Source organism: Bradysia coprophila, chromosome X, assembly GCF_014529535.1.
Source record: "Bradysia coprophila strain Holo2 chromosome X, BU_Bcop_v1, whole genome shotgun sequence".
NCBI lineage: Eukaryota > Metazoa > Arthropoda > Insecta > Diptera > Sciaridae > Bradysia > Bradysia coprophila.
Window position 1 is genome coordinate 6,620,876 of NC_050737.1, and position 16,569 is coordinate 6,637,444.

The 16,569-nt window shown below is 33.4% G+C and overlaps 1 protein-coding gene across 1 annotated transcript; it reads left to right on the top strand.

Annotated features, from left to right (window-relative positions):
- The first annotated feature begins 11,737 nt into the window (after positions 1-11,737).
- On the top strand, positions 11,738-13,076 carry LOC119085731. The gene is made up of 4 exons (XM_037196201.1): positions 11,738-11,996; positions 12,336-12,501; positions 12,561-12,680; positions 12,741-13,076. The coding sequence occupies exons 1-4, from the start codon at positions 11,799-11,801 to the stop codon at positions 12,989-12,991; spliced, it is 735 nt and encodes a 244-aa protein (XP_037052096.1). The 5' UTR covers positions 11,738-11,798; the 3' UTR covers positions 12,992-13,076.
- The last annotated feature ends 3,493 nt before the right edge of the window (positions 13,077-16,569 follow it).

Genomic DNA, 16,569 nt, shown 5'->3' on the forward strand with positions numbered 1-16,569 from the left:
AGTTGCAGGTCAGTAATGGTAACAGATGGGTCAATCAAATTATGTTATATGGTGATTGGGTTTCTTCGTGACTACATATTTATACACTGCAGCCAGTCATGTTTCACTGAACGGCTGTGGAAACTATGCGGTGTAGATATTTGCAATATTTTTCATATTTTCGTTTGAATTGTTGTCGATGCAAATTTATTGATTGCTTATTTATGGAAATTTTGATCGATTTGGTGATTTGTTCACCGTTAGTTGGATTTATATTGTCCCTTTGATTTGTCCGGTTAAACTATGTTTTGTTTGACCTGAAACTGACACCGAATAGGCGTTTACATTGCACGAAATTACGAAATCGAGACTGAAGATCTGTTACAGTACTGGTACAAATCAGCAAGTTTTTTCACATTTGAAACTGTCTTGTAAGGAGAAAATCGATTGAATTTGGTTTCAACTCTTAAAATTTTAAAATTTGACGTAGGTCCTTGTGTGTAATTTCGATTTGTACAGTTAGAGGCAGTGAAAATTTAGTAAAAAAAAATTCACCCGAAGTTCTGCAATATCCAGCAAACCGACTAATAAAAAAATTAGATGCCACCACCCATACACGTGGAATGTTTTCTTTCAAAAACTGAACTTGCTAATGTTCATGTGAAAGATCACAAATTATTGCATTGACGGAAGCTTGTTAATATGTTTCATACAAGTAGATAGCGTGACGGATTTTTACATTCCATTTTTTAGACATTAAATACACTTTTCCATTGTTCTTCTGTTTGCTAGTCTAGTTTACCTTTTGGGGTTTTTGTCTTATGTATTTTTCGTTTACACAATAACATTTTGTTGATATAGTCGTCTATTACCAACAGCATCGACGACATAATATATATATACATATGGTCTTACAAAGTTAGAACTATTGAAGTAAAAGATTCTGTTGTTTTCTGTAAAAGAAGACTGTTGGAATACATCTGTGAAAAGAATTAAGAGATTTGATTCTAGCGGTGATATGCCTGCCTGCCTTATAGTCCGTGATGAAAAGTTTTTCAATCCATCGTCATATACCAGCTTACAATTTTTCAAGAATAGAGTTGGTGGAATGCACAATCGGAAAACAATGAGCTTTTCGTTTTACTGATAGAAACAATAACGAAATTTGATTCACTTCAAATGTAGTCACTTCAGTTTTTGTTTTCAATTTTAACATTTTAGTTACAGCGTCATAAACAGTGAAACCACCAGAAACACAGCTTCAAAATACTGTAGCATTGGATAAACAAAAAATCGTCAACTAAAAACTGAAACACCTGCCAAGCGAAAGGCAAATAAAAGTCTTCATTAAATTTTACCAACCTTTAGATGAAAACTGTCTCGATTGCAACTGCGCTCTCAAAGTGAATGGTACTCATGGCACTAATGGTTTTTAACTGTTTGTTAAGTACCTACACGTACATATATTAAAACGAATTTATCATTTTGCCTTTGACGTATAACGTACTTTTGTGTGTGTCTTTGTCACATGATGTGAAAAATATTATTGGCAAAAATTGTTACTGCATTACTTTTCGATCACATTCCCATTCATAATTTATGTGATTTATGCAATTTAATATCTAAAAGTCAATACATTTTAATTAATAAAATCGGTTTCGAGTTTAATTTACATATAAAATAGCTCCATATAATAAGGATATTAAATGCACTAACGATATATGAGTAGCGGCTCATAATGATATTTTTTGAATTATTAATAAACTGTTTGTTGAAAGGAATTGAACCACATATTATGCTAGCACAGTCAAGCACTCACACAAAATACAACGAAGTGTATGTACAACGTTTTTTTAAATTGATTAATTATCGATTTTGTACAAAAACGATAATTAATAAACTGCAGACACCTGGTTCATATTTTTGCTGATTAATTTATCAGATATCACAAAGCGCACATTGAATTTAAAATATTGCCAAAAAAAATCTGTGATTGAGTTTATGAAGTTTTAATCATTGCTTGCCATAAACAAATGCTCGGTATATCTGCAGAGTTGTTCTTACACTAACAACCCCCAATTGTTCAATAGACTCTATTGGGAGCCACGTGCATACACCTAAATACCTAAATGACGAGAATGTTATTTAGGAATGACGATAAGCGTCCAATCGACTCGATGCTATCTCCATTGACAATAGGAAAACTATAATTGTGGGATGCATCTTGCTTTGCTTAGACGCACTGGCAAACTGATATAAGTATAAGATCAACTCGTATTTTTAGTTGAAAAATTTTAACTTTTAATAAACAAGGATTACAATATTTTCCTGTAAATCATCGGATATTCTGAAGTCGTTTTTTTTTAGATAGAAACACAGATAGAAACGACATCGATCGATACATGATTCAGTAAACTCGTTAAATACCTGACGTACCTACCAATCAATACTTTTGAATAAACAAGGTGAAGAATTTTTAAATTCCATTTACCATTCGTCCCACTCAACTACTTTAAAAATCATTTTGTACATTGAATGACACAAAAAGTTTTTGTTTTGTTTTACTGTCAAACTTAACAGAAAAAATTAAAAATTAAAATAGATCTCCTTCACGTGTGTGTACCTAGCAGAGCCTATTTGTAGGAATTAAATTATTAAAAATTCAATAAATTTAGGAATTTTTGAAAGATTTTTTATTTTTAAGAACCATATTCCTAAAAATAGGCTCTGGTATCTAGAGTAAAATTTATGAAAGCTTTCAAGAGCTTTACTCTTTTATTACTAAATCAAAACGATTGGCTTGGCCTTTTTTTGCAATCGTCTTCTGAAAGTGTCAACCAAATTATGAAATCCCGAAGTGATAGATTGAGATTTGTTCTTTTGTATTACATAAGGACTTATAGTCTAGTCGATAAGCACAAACGTTTACCAAAATCAGTTGCTCAAACAGCACCAAAAATACTTCTAAAAGTATTGTAACAAGAAGAGACATAAATTTTTATGCAAAATTTTTTTAAGTTTAAAAGAATTTTAAGTGTTGTTTGAGCAACTGATTTTGGTAAAGTCCTTTTTCAACAATCAGTCTGAATAACGTTAAAATCGTCAAAAATAACAAAAATCAAAACGCACTCAAAACTGGTCACCATTCACTTGTCGTGAACAATACATGAAGAAATTCTTTACTTTATTCGAAACGAATTCCATCCACTTATTAATCTCAAATCTAAAATTTTAACCTGTGAACAAAAATGCGATGAAGAATTCAAGACGGGCGACCTTCTCTATCACGAAAAAAGGGTCAAAATTTATTAGAAATGTCCTATGTCTTTGAACATCTCCTTCCTGCTAAGAGCATACCTTCATTGTTTTACGAACCCCACAACAAATTTGTAGCTTTTCTTGCATGTGTAACATTAAGTGTACAATTCTTTATCTAGTTTGATTGCTTAAGTTTTTTCAACGTACGATATGAGAGCTTCTTAACCAGCATATAAACGACAAAAATTTACCGCAAATAACCCCTAGGCAGCGGTTTACACTTACACTTAACACATTATAACACCGATAGACTCAAATTCATGCAAGTCCTTTCTAATTGAACGTTTGAAATAATTGGGACCATGACGAAACACATTAAAATTTGCATGAAAATAAATATGTTTTTTTTCTGAATTTAGCATTAAAGCTAATTCGACAAAAATAATTGTCGACAGAAATTATATTCATGTCTCTGTTCAGAACAAGGTAAATGGACGAATTGCTTCTGCCTCTACTTTTTTTTTAAAAACCAAAAATGTCGAAACACATTTTCTCGCTGGGTATACCATGCGATCATAAGCATTTCCATGAATACTTTGTGTATTATATACTCAAATTAAAATGCCACACTATGTAGAAACAGTAATATAATTTGTTCTATTAAATGCAATAATTCACCTATCTAGTGGTATTTGGCGAGATTTCATAAAACGAGATTATGATAAACGGAAAAAAAGGGTTATAAAATTGCAATTCCGTTTATTATGTATATATGTGTATACCTCAGACCTCCATTCATCATTTTGCTCATGATATACCGCTAAAAAGTTTCAAAGCAGCTGCTGGCTGTCACAATTCGTGTGTCTCGATTGATTTATCAATCTTAGGTCCGGTTATAACGTATAGTGATTCTCAAATTAAAAATTAAGGTCTTAAAATATTGAAACGAATTGATTACACGCACGTACTTCGACGATATAGGACAATCGAACCGAAGTTCGCAAAAAAAAAAGTTTCTTTTGTTTCGTTTTTCGTTGATTTATTTTGGAAGGCGAATTCGATTTGAATTGTAACTCTGTTGAACTTAGAATCATGTGCCAATTGATTGTAATTTTTAATTTTGCACACCTTTTAATCATTTATTAATCTACCTTCTTATGTACAAAGTAATGGTTTATTCATGAAACTTAGACACTTTCGTTTTTATTTTTATTGTAATTTTTTGCCATGCGCAACAACGGCATATCTACAATTTCTGTGTTCAGTTCAACTTTTTTTTTCGTTGTTGACATGATTTTACCTAGTCACCGCGTGTCAATATACTTGTTTGTATATATACGCGATTATGTAATTTCGTGCAATTTTTTTTTCTCAGTTAATTTTCAATTCTGGTTATTACTTTTCGTCTAGGCATTGTATACGTACGCGTCGAGACATATGTACACTATTAATTTTCAGTTCTCTATTTGGTAATAGCATATCTTAATTGGAAATTAAATAGGATTAGTGTATTGTAGGTCCGTTAGTTGTTTCTTTTTCGTTAAACTAATTTAAGGTCAATATCATCTTGTCTCATGATTTTGATGGATGATATCTTTTTTTCTAGAAATTACTAGTGACACACAAATCACAGAGCATAATCTTTTTTATTCTTATAATTTTGTTGCTGATGAGGTTCATTTTTTCTGAAACGATTTGCTTTTTAATTCAATAAACACATTTTAAAATTTGTAAATGTACGTTTGATTAATTAGGTACGCATTTACTGTCATTTGTTGCAGAAAATAATCCTGCGACAATAACACACACTGCCTAAAGTCAGATGTTTCACAACTTCAAATGATTTCTAAAATTAAGCAATGATTTCAGAAATCATTTTTACAACTTTTTTTCTTACTCCGTTTGGTAACAAATGACATAATTGACCCTAATCGGGGCGGATAATCATTTGGGATCTCATCCTATAATTTTATAAATGTAAACATGGGACATGCCCGGTACGTAATACGTAATACTTCAGAAGAAATAACATCGTCAGCCCATTGGAAAGACAGCTTAAGTAATGGAACTTCATTTTTCTCATAATTCGCTAATTATATATGTCTCCTCTCCCTGCTTTTAGACATTTATATAACAAATACAGCTGGAAAACAAGAAAGAGTCACCTATGCTACCGTGGTAGTATACAGACTTGCGTCACTATTCTGTGCTCACACTCTAAAATATTTATTGTGCGATAAAGAAATATTGTTGCATTTACATATTAGTCCAGCAACTTTTGTCAGAAAATAATTTTTTTTTATCACATGTGATTGAGCATGAAAAACTTTGGACCTCATTTTTTTCTGGAAAATGGAAAATCGCTTTTGCGTTCGGAAAAGCGGTTTATTAAAAAAAAAAAAAGTCAAATATCTACCGAACGCAACAACTTAAGAGTCATATCGCCAAATCTTCAGGCGATTTTTTTAACTTTGGGAACAAGCGGTCTCCGATTTTAATGAGTGATAGCTCGTTGGATTCGTCTTTCAATTCTAGGAAACATGTATCTTTCACTTTTTCTAAAAAAAATGTTTTCTGTGAAAAGAGCTCAACAGTAAAGACATGTCAGAGGGTACCGAAAACAATTTTTCGGCAATAACTCAAGAAAAAATTATTATAAATTGTTGTAATGTTGTACGAATGTCGGCCTTGGAAAGACCTTCAGATAGAGTATATGCTCAGAGGGTACCTGACATGTCTTTACTTTTGAGAGCTTTTGACATATAATAATTTTTTTTAGAAATTAGAATTAGAATTATTATTATTATTCAAAGAATAAAAGAATCTTTCAATAAAGTTGTCGCGTTCGGTAGATATTTGACTTTTAAATTTGTCATAAAAACCGCTTTTTCAGCTCAATCACATGAGATAAAGAAAAAAATTCGAAAAACTTAAAGCGAACAGATTGACACAAGGGGCTGGACTATATACCCGTTCATTCGATAAACTGAACAAAGATTTTTTTAATTGATTATCTTGGTGCAAGAAGTGTGCGGTGTGCTTTTGGATCACCGGTCTATTTTCAATTAAAAGTTTTACAATTGTCAGTATGGATAGGAAAAATTTATTTAGCTGTTGGTTTAGTCAGCAATATATCAGATCATGAGATCTAAAGGAATGTTAGACGTACGTAGACCAATTTTCAATTTATTGCATTCCGAAGAAGTTTTTGCTGAAGTGCAGACAGCAGATTCTAAATTTTATATAGGTGTAAATCGGCTTCGTTCGCCAAGGACCAACAAAATTTACTATTTCTAAGACTTAAACCACTCGGCCACTTTGAAATGAGTGGTACATTTCGTTTCGGCTGTTTTTTTTAGCTGGAAGCAGTTTTGTTTGCATAAGTAGATCAACTGCAAAAAAAAACTGAAACAAATGCGTCAGAAAGTAAATGAAAACTATTTTAATTTAAGCGACGAATATAAAATCGGTTTTAAATATAATGATGATCGGTTCAAATTCAACAATATAGATACATTGCACCTTGTATCTATAACAGAATCACCCATGTTACATGAATACGTGCGACCTATGTATGTAGTTTTGGAGAAAAAAACTTTCATAAGCTTAGTACGTGTAGTATGTACTATACTTAGTATGTCCAGCTTTGTGGTGGCTAACCGCACACACTGGCCACGAGTGAATGAGTTTAGGAACAAATTGAAATTTTATTCGTTTAATTCGATAGACTTATTCGTGTGCAAGTCGGTATAGTGTTCGATAGAGCACTGTATCTAGTACCACGTCGAAACGCAAAACGTCGAAAGACGTATTTAATTTTCTCACAGATCGAAACAGTACCTCGGTACTTTGATAGGTACCAGTACGATGTGTTCACGAAGTAAATAGCAAGACTTGCGTCACACTGTAAAGGGCGTTGATCTACAACGATCCAAACAATAAAACAGTTCAACAACATAAAATGACAATTTTTTCAAACTGAAATCTTCGTTTTTATAGCAGAAAAGAAAATTTCACCTAATCATCTTCACATTCCGAGAAAGGTATCACACGCACTCAGTGAATATTAAAACAAATCTGTTGGTCTGAGTTGTGTAACATTATCCAGTAATTCACAACAAAATAGCTGCAAGCGTTGAATGCATTATATTATAGAGATACTTAACACACGGCAAGATTAGATGATTGCTTATTTTCAGTTTAACTCAAGCAAAAGTTGCTTGTTCTAAATATTTATTTAAATTAATTCGAAAGAAAGGTGGAATAGTATATGTATCTCGTGAAGTTGATGCTAGCTAGCTTTAAGCGGCATATGGTATGGAAAACGACTTTATGCGTTTCATAAAATTATCTATATTCTCTTGTGTGTGCACGTATTGAGAGGTTAGTTTGTAGAAGCAAAAAAAAAATTGTATTTAAAATTGAACGCCTTGTGGCATAAAATACACCTATTAGAGTTCGTGACACGATTCAAAAAATGTTTTTATCCAAATACCCATTAATAATATTCTGTTACACTTAGTTACTTCTACTGAGGTTATTGATCACAGAAAACAACTTTTCTAAAAACTATTTTGCCGAAAGATTTCACGCAGCAAACAACAGAATAAAGTGGATTTTGTTGCTTGCCTTTAGTTGCGAACTAAAATCTCGATATATCGGCTGTATTAAACATCATCAGCAGACTTCATATAATGTCCCTAATTGTAAGAGAGCCACGACAAAAAAAAAAACCTAACGTCAGCGAAACATTTTACATTTGGAAATTCTTCTTCGACACATCAATTCTATTACAGTTCCACACTTCAGAAGAGGCAAAAAAACCAGCAACATAGATTTTGCAAAAAAAACCCACCATTTTCAGCGAGCCACTTTTAGCAAAAATAGCATGGTAATTAATTTAATTCATCGTATAGGGTATTAATACAAAATTAAAACACAAACAATATCAATTAATTGCCCATCATTCATTCGTTAACATTGAACTAAAAATGTATTGCGCAACCAAAATTCAACTTTATGTTCGATAAACCTACCATGGTGCTGAATATGATTGTAATTCTATATTGTAGTGAAAGTAAAATTGTAATAATTTTATGCTTATGCGGCATATAATACAACCGATAATTTTACAATGATGAAAAAATAAGTATGATCATGGGATGTATCATGTAGATTAAAAGTTACACGAACCAATGTAATAGAACAATGATGATTAATTTACATCGGTTCACGTAAGAATTTAACAGCAAATTACTGAGATGTTAAACAATTTGCTCGGATTTTTCATTCATTCGTACACTAGTAACATGTTGAGATGGTCACTAGCGCACGTTTCAAAGAGATGTGTATTGAGCAAATTAATTTTAAGTGGTACAGTGTTACATACACTCCATATCGGAATGTGTGTTTTCACGAGTACGAATAGTATTAACAGATCGTTTTCCGAGTTTGCTTTTAACTCAGAATAAAAGGTAATTTACAAATTTTAAATATTATGCACGTATGACAAAGCGGTCGAGGCTTGCCGAGACGGCTTGTCATACGTGCATATTCTTTTTTATCGCATAAGCGAAAACGAGACAACAAGATATGCAAATGACACTTTGACAATTTACAGAAGTATAATGTTTGTTTATATATCCTAGGTGAATAATTTTTCCGGGGAATCACACCGCGTATGCGATAAATATACTTATACTCTCGTTATGAAATCATAATTCATAGATAGCGCGCGGTTTACATACCTTCATGCATGCGTTCAAAAATTGAGAAACGGTTCGCTTTAGGTCTGGGAGTCTTTGGGAATTAAAGATTCTTTAATAAAGAAGCCGGTTTAACATTTTTCAATCTCTGTTTACAATAATAGAAGTTTAGGAAGTTCGACTCTGTTGTCTGATCCATATAGTTAACTCTATTGTCTGATCAGTGTTGAATAAACAACATCAGGTCTAAGTCGTTGTATCCTCAAATTTTGAACAATTACCTTTTTCAAATGCTTGGTAATGTTTTTTGGTGGGAAATATGTCCCCTGTAACGTCAGTGAAATCTAGACATGAATATGCTACAGCTGAATGAGATATAGTATTATGGAAAAATGATCACGGTCTAGTCCTTTTGACAAAAACAGTCGTAATATTTTGGTGACATCAACTTTGAACTACATACACTGATAGAAAAGTTAACGCGCTGGACGTATACTGTAAGTAGTGGTCGTGTAAATCGGATCGGACTTCGGGTACGTTTAGTACACGTGCACTGCGTCAGTAAACGTCCCGTACGTTTGCTCCGGTATCCGAAATAAAATGAAATTTTGATGTACATTATTTCGTGTTCTTATTCATTTATATCGTAACTTTAGCTTAGATAAAAATTTTCTTCATGTTTGGTGCTGGGTTTGAACTGGGGACCTCTTGATCTCGGAGCGGCGCTTCAACCAATGTTGCTTACATACTTACATACGACAGTTTTGCCATACATACCCGACTCATACTATGCATAACAGAAGTATATCATACATATCCGAAGTACACCGCCAAAAACTTTTTTATCAGTGTACCGTCCAGCGTGTTGTAAATATTATTTATTTTCGTTCAATAAATTAAGGTTAGCTCGCATAGTTTGTATTCATTTCGTAGGTGGAAGCACGGCTTTTCAGTGGGTAAAATCTATCAATACATGTACCCACAGCAGACCGGCGACTCGCTTGACGAACGAATAATAAGAGAACAAATTCCAGAAGTACCAATTTTATGAAAATAACGGTTACGCGCGCCAAAATATTTGTATACAATTGTGATCCCAGAGATAATTACGCTCGAATATAATTCCCCGTATATCGTTCCTCTAATATCGTGTGGAGTACTAATCATTGGTGAATAAGCAGGTAGACTAAAATATAAACATAAAATAGGATAATATTGCTGTCCCTGCTGTAGTTCAGTTGGTCTTCAATGTTAAACGAAAAGCTGGCGGCCGCATCGATGCTTGTCGGATTAAACTCGTTTGCACTAATATAAATAGTTTGTTTGAAACAACACGCGTAGAGTGTGTTGTTTATATTGAGTTCATTTAAGTAGCACCTGTTTCCACGTGTGTTTAATGTTTACCGATCATTTTGCCAATTTGTGATTAACTAGCATTACACTTTCAAATTATGTGGTTCATTTCCATCTGTTGACGTCAATCACTGAATTTGTTATTATATCCATGTGCGACTACTTTTAAACAACGATTGTAATGGACTCGCACGATAGATTCTTTTCTATATAATAAAGACAGAGTAAATTACAATGATCGATTACAAAGATTTTAAGTGTATCGCGATTTGAAAACAAGCATATGACTTTATAACGAGCTTTCGATCCATTTGTATAACATTCACAATGTTTACTCAGTGTATTAAGCGTGCGCGCACGCCTATACTCCGAAGTTGAGCTTATTCGTGAGTATTGGAATTATTTACAGATATTAAGCCGTACAAATGTAATACAACAGTTCAACTGGTCGATATTTAAGGTTATATTGGTTTTTAAAGCACGATATGTTCTGAATCGATTTTTTGAATTTACTGTCTGTTCCGTTTGTTCACTTTTAGAAAATACGATTTCAGATTAATCAGAGTTTTAATCATCGATGTTCCTAGTCAATTAAGTGATTCTGGAAAAAGTATATGATTCTTTGGCGAAAAGTTTGAATTTGCTGAGGGTTCCAAAATATCATAATCTGGAAACTTTATTGACTGGGAAAATCGATAACTTTTCAAACTATAAAAAATCTCAAATATGTTCCGAACTAAAAAAATCCAATTTATTTGAAGAAATAACGGGGTAGGGTAATCTCGCACACCACACAAATTCATGGTGTGCGAGATTCACATCTAAGTGGTGAATCTCGCACAGTCATGACTTTTCGTTACATGTCGTAAAAGGACGCATACTATGATCGCGTGTGCGAGATTCCCCGATACCGAAATAACAGGATACTCATTTTGGTTCCCCTAGTTCGATTATGTCAATGCAGAGTGCTGCCACTTCTGTCAGGGAAATTTCAAAAGAAGTACATACAACTTCCACTTCTACCCAATATCGATTGAAACGATGGGCCCTTGAGGGCAAGATGGGAGGAAGCTGATTGAGGAGATTGAAACAAAGCTGAACTCAGGTGAGTCCTGTCTAGAACGAAGAGCTTTTTGATCCAGAGAATCAGCATCGCAAACCAGCAATGCAATGCGGCGTCTATGCTGGAATAATACCACTGGACACGAAGAAGTTAGACGAGATATTTTATATAGTGCAATGATTGTAATGATTGACTATGATGATGGACATAGTAACATTTTTTCACATTACACGATGACTGGCAAACAAATAGACCCTTACGAATGCTTCGTACCGTGCGAAAACTATAATTATTCGTTTATTCTGTTTGCGCATTTGTTCCATCTGTTGGCCTAATTTATTCGAAATTCCATGTGACTTTTGATTATAAAAACGTTGGAGCGCTCAAACATTTTATTCAGTTTGCTTTATCGCAATTGAAGATAGTTTAATTCCGACAAAATGTTGAATAGTAACTTCATCTTCATTATACTAATTGCCTGTCTGGCAACCGCTGCTGCTAAATTTAATACTGTTGTCCGAAGCCATTACGAAGAGAATTTGTCATACTTCAAAAATCAACATTGTAAGCCCAGTAGACTGGATAAGGGAATACAATGTCATAACATTGGACCAACGATTGAAGTTCAAGGGGGATTGGTAAGCTAACTGATTCAAGGCTTTCCCTGGTGAAAATAAAAGTCACAAAAAGTTCGAAAATCGTATACTCACTTATCAAAAGACAATAGATTTGAGACCGTTAGTCTACGTTTTTACAACGCAGGCGAAGAAAATAGTAATTTTCTCACCTCCGCTGAAACTTCGGAAGCATTTGCAGTGAAAAACGTTGTGTTTACCTCGAATAAAAAGTTGAAAATTACAATAACACTTGCCAACTTTGCCAAGTCGCTCGTTGAACAAATTTTCTAAATTTTGAGATCTTTATTTTCACTACGATTTCATTCAGTTTTCCTTAATGTTTCACTTTTATTCTGAAAGTATTCGAATTATGAGCTACATTATGTGCCGTTGGCCTCAGCGTATTACGTAGCACGTTTTGCCGACGCTTGGGGTTATCAAGACCGTTGTCCAACAAACACTACATTTTTAAGAGAGTTGGACATTCAAACACCTTGGAGTGGCACTCGTGGCGCTATTGCCGTAGGTAAAGTTACACCATGCAGTGAATACGAAAATGTTCTGTGAACGTAAACGCTTTTGCAGATGGAGCATGTGGATATAAAGACCTAACACGGAGACAATGCATGTTCCCTGACGGCAAATATCCTTTCCTGTGCACGGGAATCGAAGGAAATCCAGGAACATATGGAAGAAGACTGGAAAGTATGTCAGACTCACAAATTTCCTAATCACACTCTCTGATTGTTTTTATTCCCTTTACAGCTCTTTCCTACAACAGCATACTGCAGGGTGAAAATTTGAGATGGGCGCTTTTTGTTCACTGTTGGAGAGCCAAGTCTCCAGAAGATCCGAATTCTAAGGAAATCGCTACCTCGTTCAATGTGTTCAACTTGGATCCAGAATTCACTGCTGAAGACAGAGCACTCGTCATTGCAGAATTGAAAAAACGTGGATTCAACACCCACTCATCGAATCTTATTGAATTCGATTACTCGACAACAAATTGCAGTTAATTTTTCAAAAATATTTTTGAGACTTCCATGCATGATGCGTCGTTGTTATAACTTTCTAAGCTAAATAAAGCTAACGTTTTGAAACCATATGGATTTTTAGAATATTATAAAGTGCTAGATCAAAAAATTACAAATACCGACCAATAAAGCGTGTACAAGAATTCTTTCTGATTCACCGACGTTAACTTTTGTCGCTCAGTTAGTTCTGTTAAAGTTATATTCTTCAGGACCGATTTTGGAGCACGTACAGAAATAGTACATTACTAAACCAGTGAAGTAATTTGATATCAAATTATTTCACGTGTAAAGTATGGCGTTTTACTTTACGAGCGAGGGAAAGGGTCTTCACTAGTGAGGGAAAGGCCACATTACCTCACTAGTAAAGTAAATCTATTTTTCTCGCCCGGTGAACACGCTGAGTTAATGAATAGTGTTTTTCCTGACGTATGCTATAAAAAAAAGTTTTAGCATAAGCTAGAAATAACATCTTTCCTAAATGATGTTGGAAAAACACGACGAGGTCGCGGATGTTGCAACAGTAGTTTGGAAAAGTTAATTTGCGGAAGCACTATTTGGCACATGACGAAAAATTTATGGAATTTCTTGCAGTCAACTATTGATTAACTATTTTGGATCCTTGGTCTGACCACGATTTGTTTTATCAAATATTAATTTTAAACATTTTTTATGTTATTAATATGAATTGTCGACCACTCGAACATCAAAACCCTGAAACTTTATCCATAATAATATTTCTTTCGTCAATAAAAAGCAAAAGCTTAATTTAGGCCACACCGATTATTGGCTTTTCTGAAATATTGCACTGTTTACATTTTATTGTTATATTTATTAAATAAGCTAAAAATAATAATCGCAATATTTTCATGACTTAATTAATATTTAAAGGCTCTAGAGATTAATTAGAATGTTCCAAAACTAGTAAAATGTGTAAATGGTTAGCTACTACTTCACCCTACCTTATTTGATTGAAAATTTGATTATCGATTGAAAGTTATTTTTGATAAAAACTAAAACCGAAATTAATTGACATCTTTATTGACAACTTTCACTGGCAAGTTTGTGCTTCATAACCTCAAAGTCAACTTAACTTTGGACGCGCTCTTGAAAGCTCCTACGTAATTTATTAATTCGAAAAAAGTTTACTGCGATACTAGCAAAATCCCTCAAAACTGTTACCTCATATAATAAATTACTTTCGGAGCATCCAAAGTAACCTACTAATAATCGCGATACGTTTACCGATTGTAAAAGGTCAATCAATTTTTAAAGAAATCCAAGAATATGCAATAAATTTTCTGATCTAACCTATTGAATTAAACAAATAAAAAATCCAATATCCAATGCATCTGTCTGTTGCTTGATATTATTTGTTTTAACTAGAAACTATACACTCAGAGGTCTGTTAGTTCGAATCATAACTCACATCAGACATGTATACCTTTGAAAGCATACAATCGCTAGCTTTTTTCCTTTGTATATTTCTATATATCATATCAACATTGAATCTCGTGACCGGACGCGTGAGCATAAATAGATAGTTTTATTTTCAATTAATTTTATTTCGTTTTTTATTACTTGTCACAAATTTTTTCTTTCTTTTAATATTCTCTGGAATACAAGAGTCATTATGTTCCTCGACGCACAGCAAGCAGCTAATACATCCATTGCTAAAGTGAAAAAAAGCTCTTTCCTCTTATGCACTACATGAAAAGAAATTATATCAGCGGAGATGAAAAGATGAAATATGAAAGTACGAAAGTACAAGAGTCTCAATAAATTGTTAAAAGGCTCTAAGTGGCAGGCGAAAGTAATAAAATCCAACTCATCGTCTCATCGAGCGGCTGTGTAAAAATAGATACTCGTACCTACGGTATGTATGCTTTTACATAATCACAAAACAATAAAAATAAAGAACATAAAAAAACTTTGTACAATTAAGCTTTTTTTTCGTATGAAAATTGTGCATTACGAAATAATAAAGTTGAAACCTCGTCGTGCAAAATATTTATTTTTTTAATTAAAGCTCGCAATCGATCAGATTAATGCAAACCAAAGTGAAATTGAAAATATTTCTGCAAAATCTATCACCATCGTGAATGTAATATCGAAAATATAATCACGTGGATAATCATCAACCATTTTTTTTTATTTGCCAATTTTTCTTAAAACAACAATGTTACTCTCAAGCTCACAAATGATCTGCCTTTAGACAAGGGGCATTTCGTAAAAAAAGTAATTGGATATCGGAAAGGCGGCGCAGATTAATTTAATTTATGTTAGAAGGTAAAACGAGACCCTAATTAAAATTGCTAAGGGTGTACGACTCAATATAAATCAATACAAAATCGTTGACTACTCGAATAGACTTACAATACTTGTATTGTTGTTTCGCTATTTTGAAATGTCCTGTTTCTGCATTATCTCTTTGTACAGTTAGAGGCAGTGAAATTTCAGCATGAATTTCCTTTAGCTGTTTTTCAGCTGATCCACACAAACAGTCAAAACTTGGGAGAAAATATCCTTCTGTGAAGTTGACTAACAAATGCTCCCTGTCTACCAAGCTAAAACTTTTTAAAAGCAACTACAGCGAAAATGATTTGTTATTAGATTTGAAATTAAAATTGACAGACAGTTTATTATTACAGTTTACCAGGCGAAGTGATTTCATAATAATAATAATAATAATAAATTAATTTGTCTTTTATTACACTTTTTAAGTGTTAAAGAAAATAAAAAGAATTTTTTTTATTGTTACGAGTCGATAGACTTTTGTTATTAAGTATATCTTACCCGAAGGGGTTTTGTAACGAACAATTAATATAATATGAATAATGCTGTGTCATTTTGGCGCTGTGTTTGTTTAAATTGTTTATTTGTTCACAAGGCTATAATTTTTGAAAATGTTTTTGTTTCATTTTTTTTTCCCTTATATTTCACTGGTCATTCAACACAAGCAATCTCTATCGTCCAAACATTTGAAATGGACATCGTCGTTTAAAATTTGCATACAACATGTGCCGTGTATGTGGGTTAAATTCCCTAAAACAGCAGGCTGTAAACGAAGCAATAGCCTTCAGCAATTGAGAATTGCCAGACTGTTATTTGACGTTGTAGTAGGCGTTATTGCCCACGCCTTCGGCTCTGGCAATAATGTCCTACACGTCAAAATAACAATCTTGGCAATTGCCAAGATTTGTTATTTTGACGTGTAGGACATTATTGCCAGAGCCGAAGGCGTGGGCAATAACGCCTACTACACGTCAAAATAACAGTCTGGCAATTTGCCAAGATTTTTATTTTGACGTGTAGGACATTATTGCCAGAGCCGAAGGCGTGGGCAATAACGCCTACTACACGTCAAAATAACAGTCTGGCAATTCCAAGAGAGAGATATTACGGAACCACAAATATTATTTTACATAACAACTTTTCAACTTTTACCCCGAGTTATGTAATAGATTTTATCTATCTAGAACGATAATCTCGAACTTATCTCCCTAGGGAGTTTTTACTTATCTATATATCTGTTCTCGACAGATAAAATATGTATGCCACCT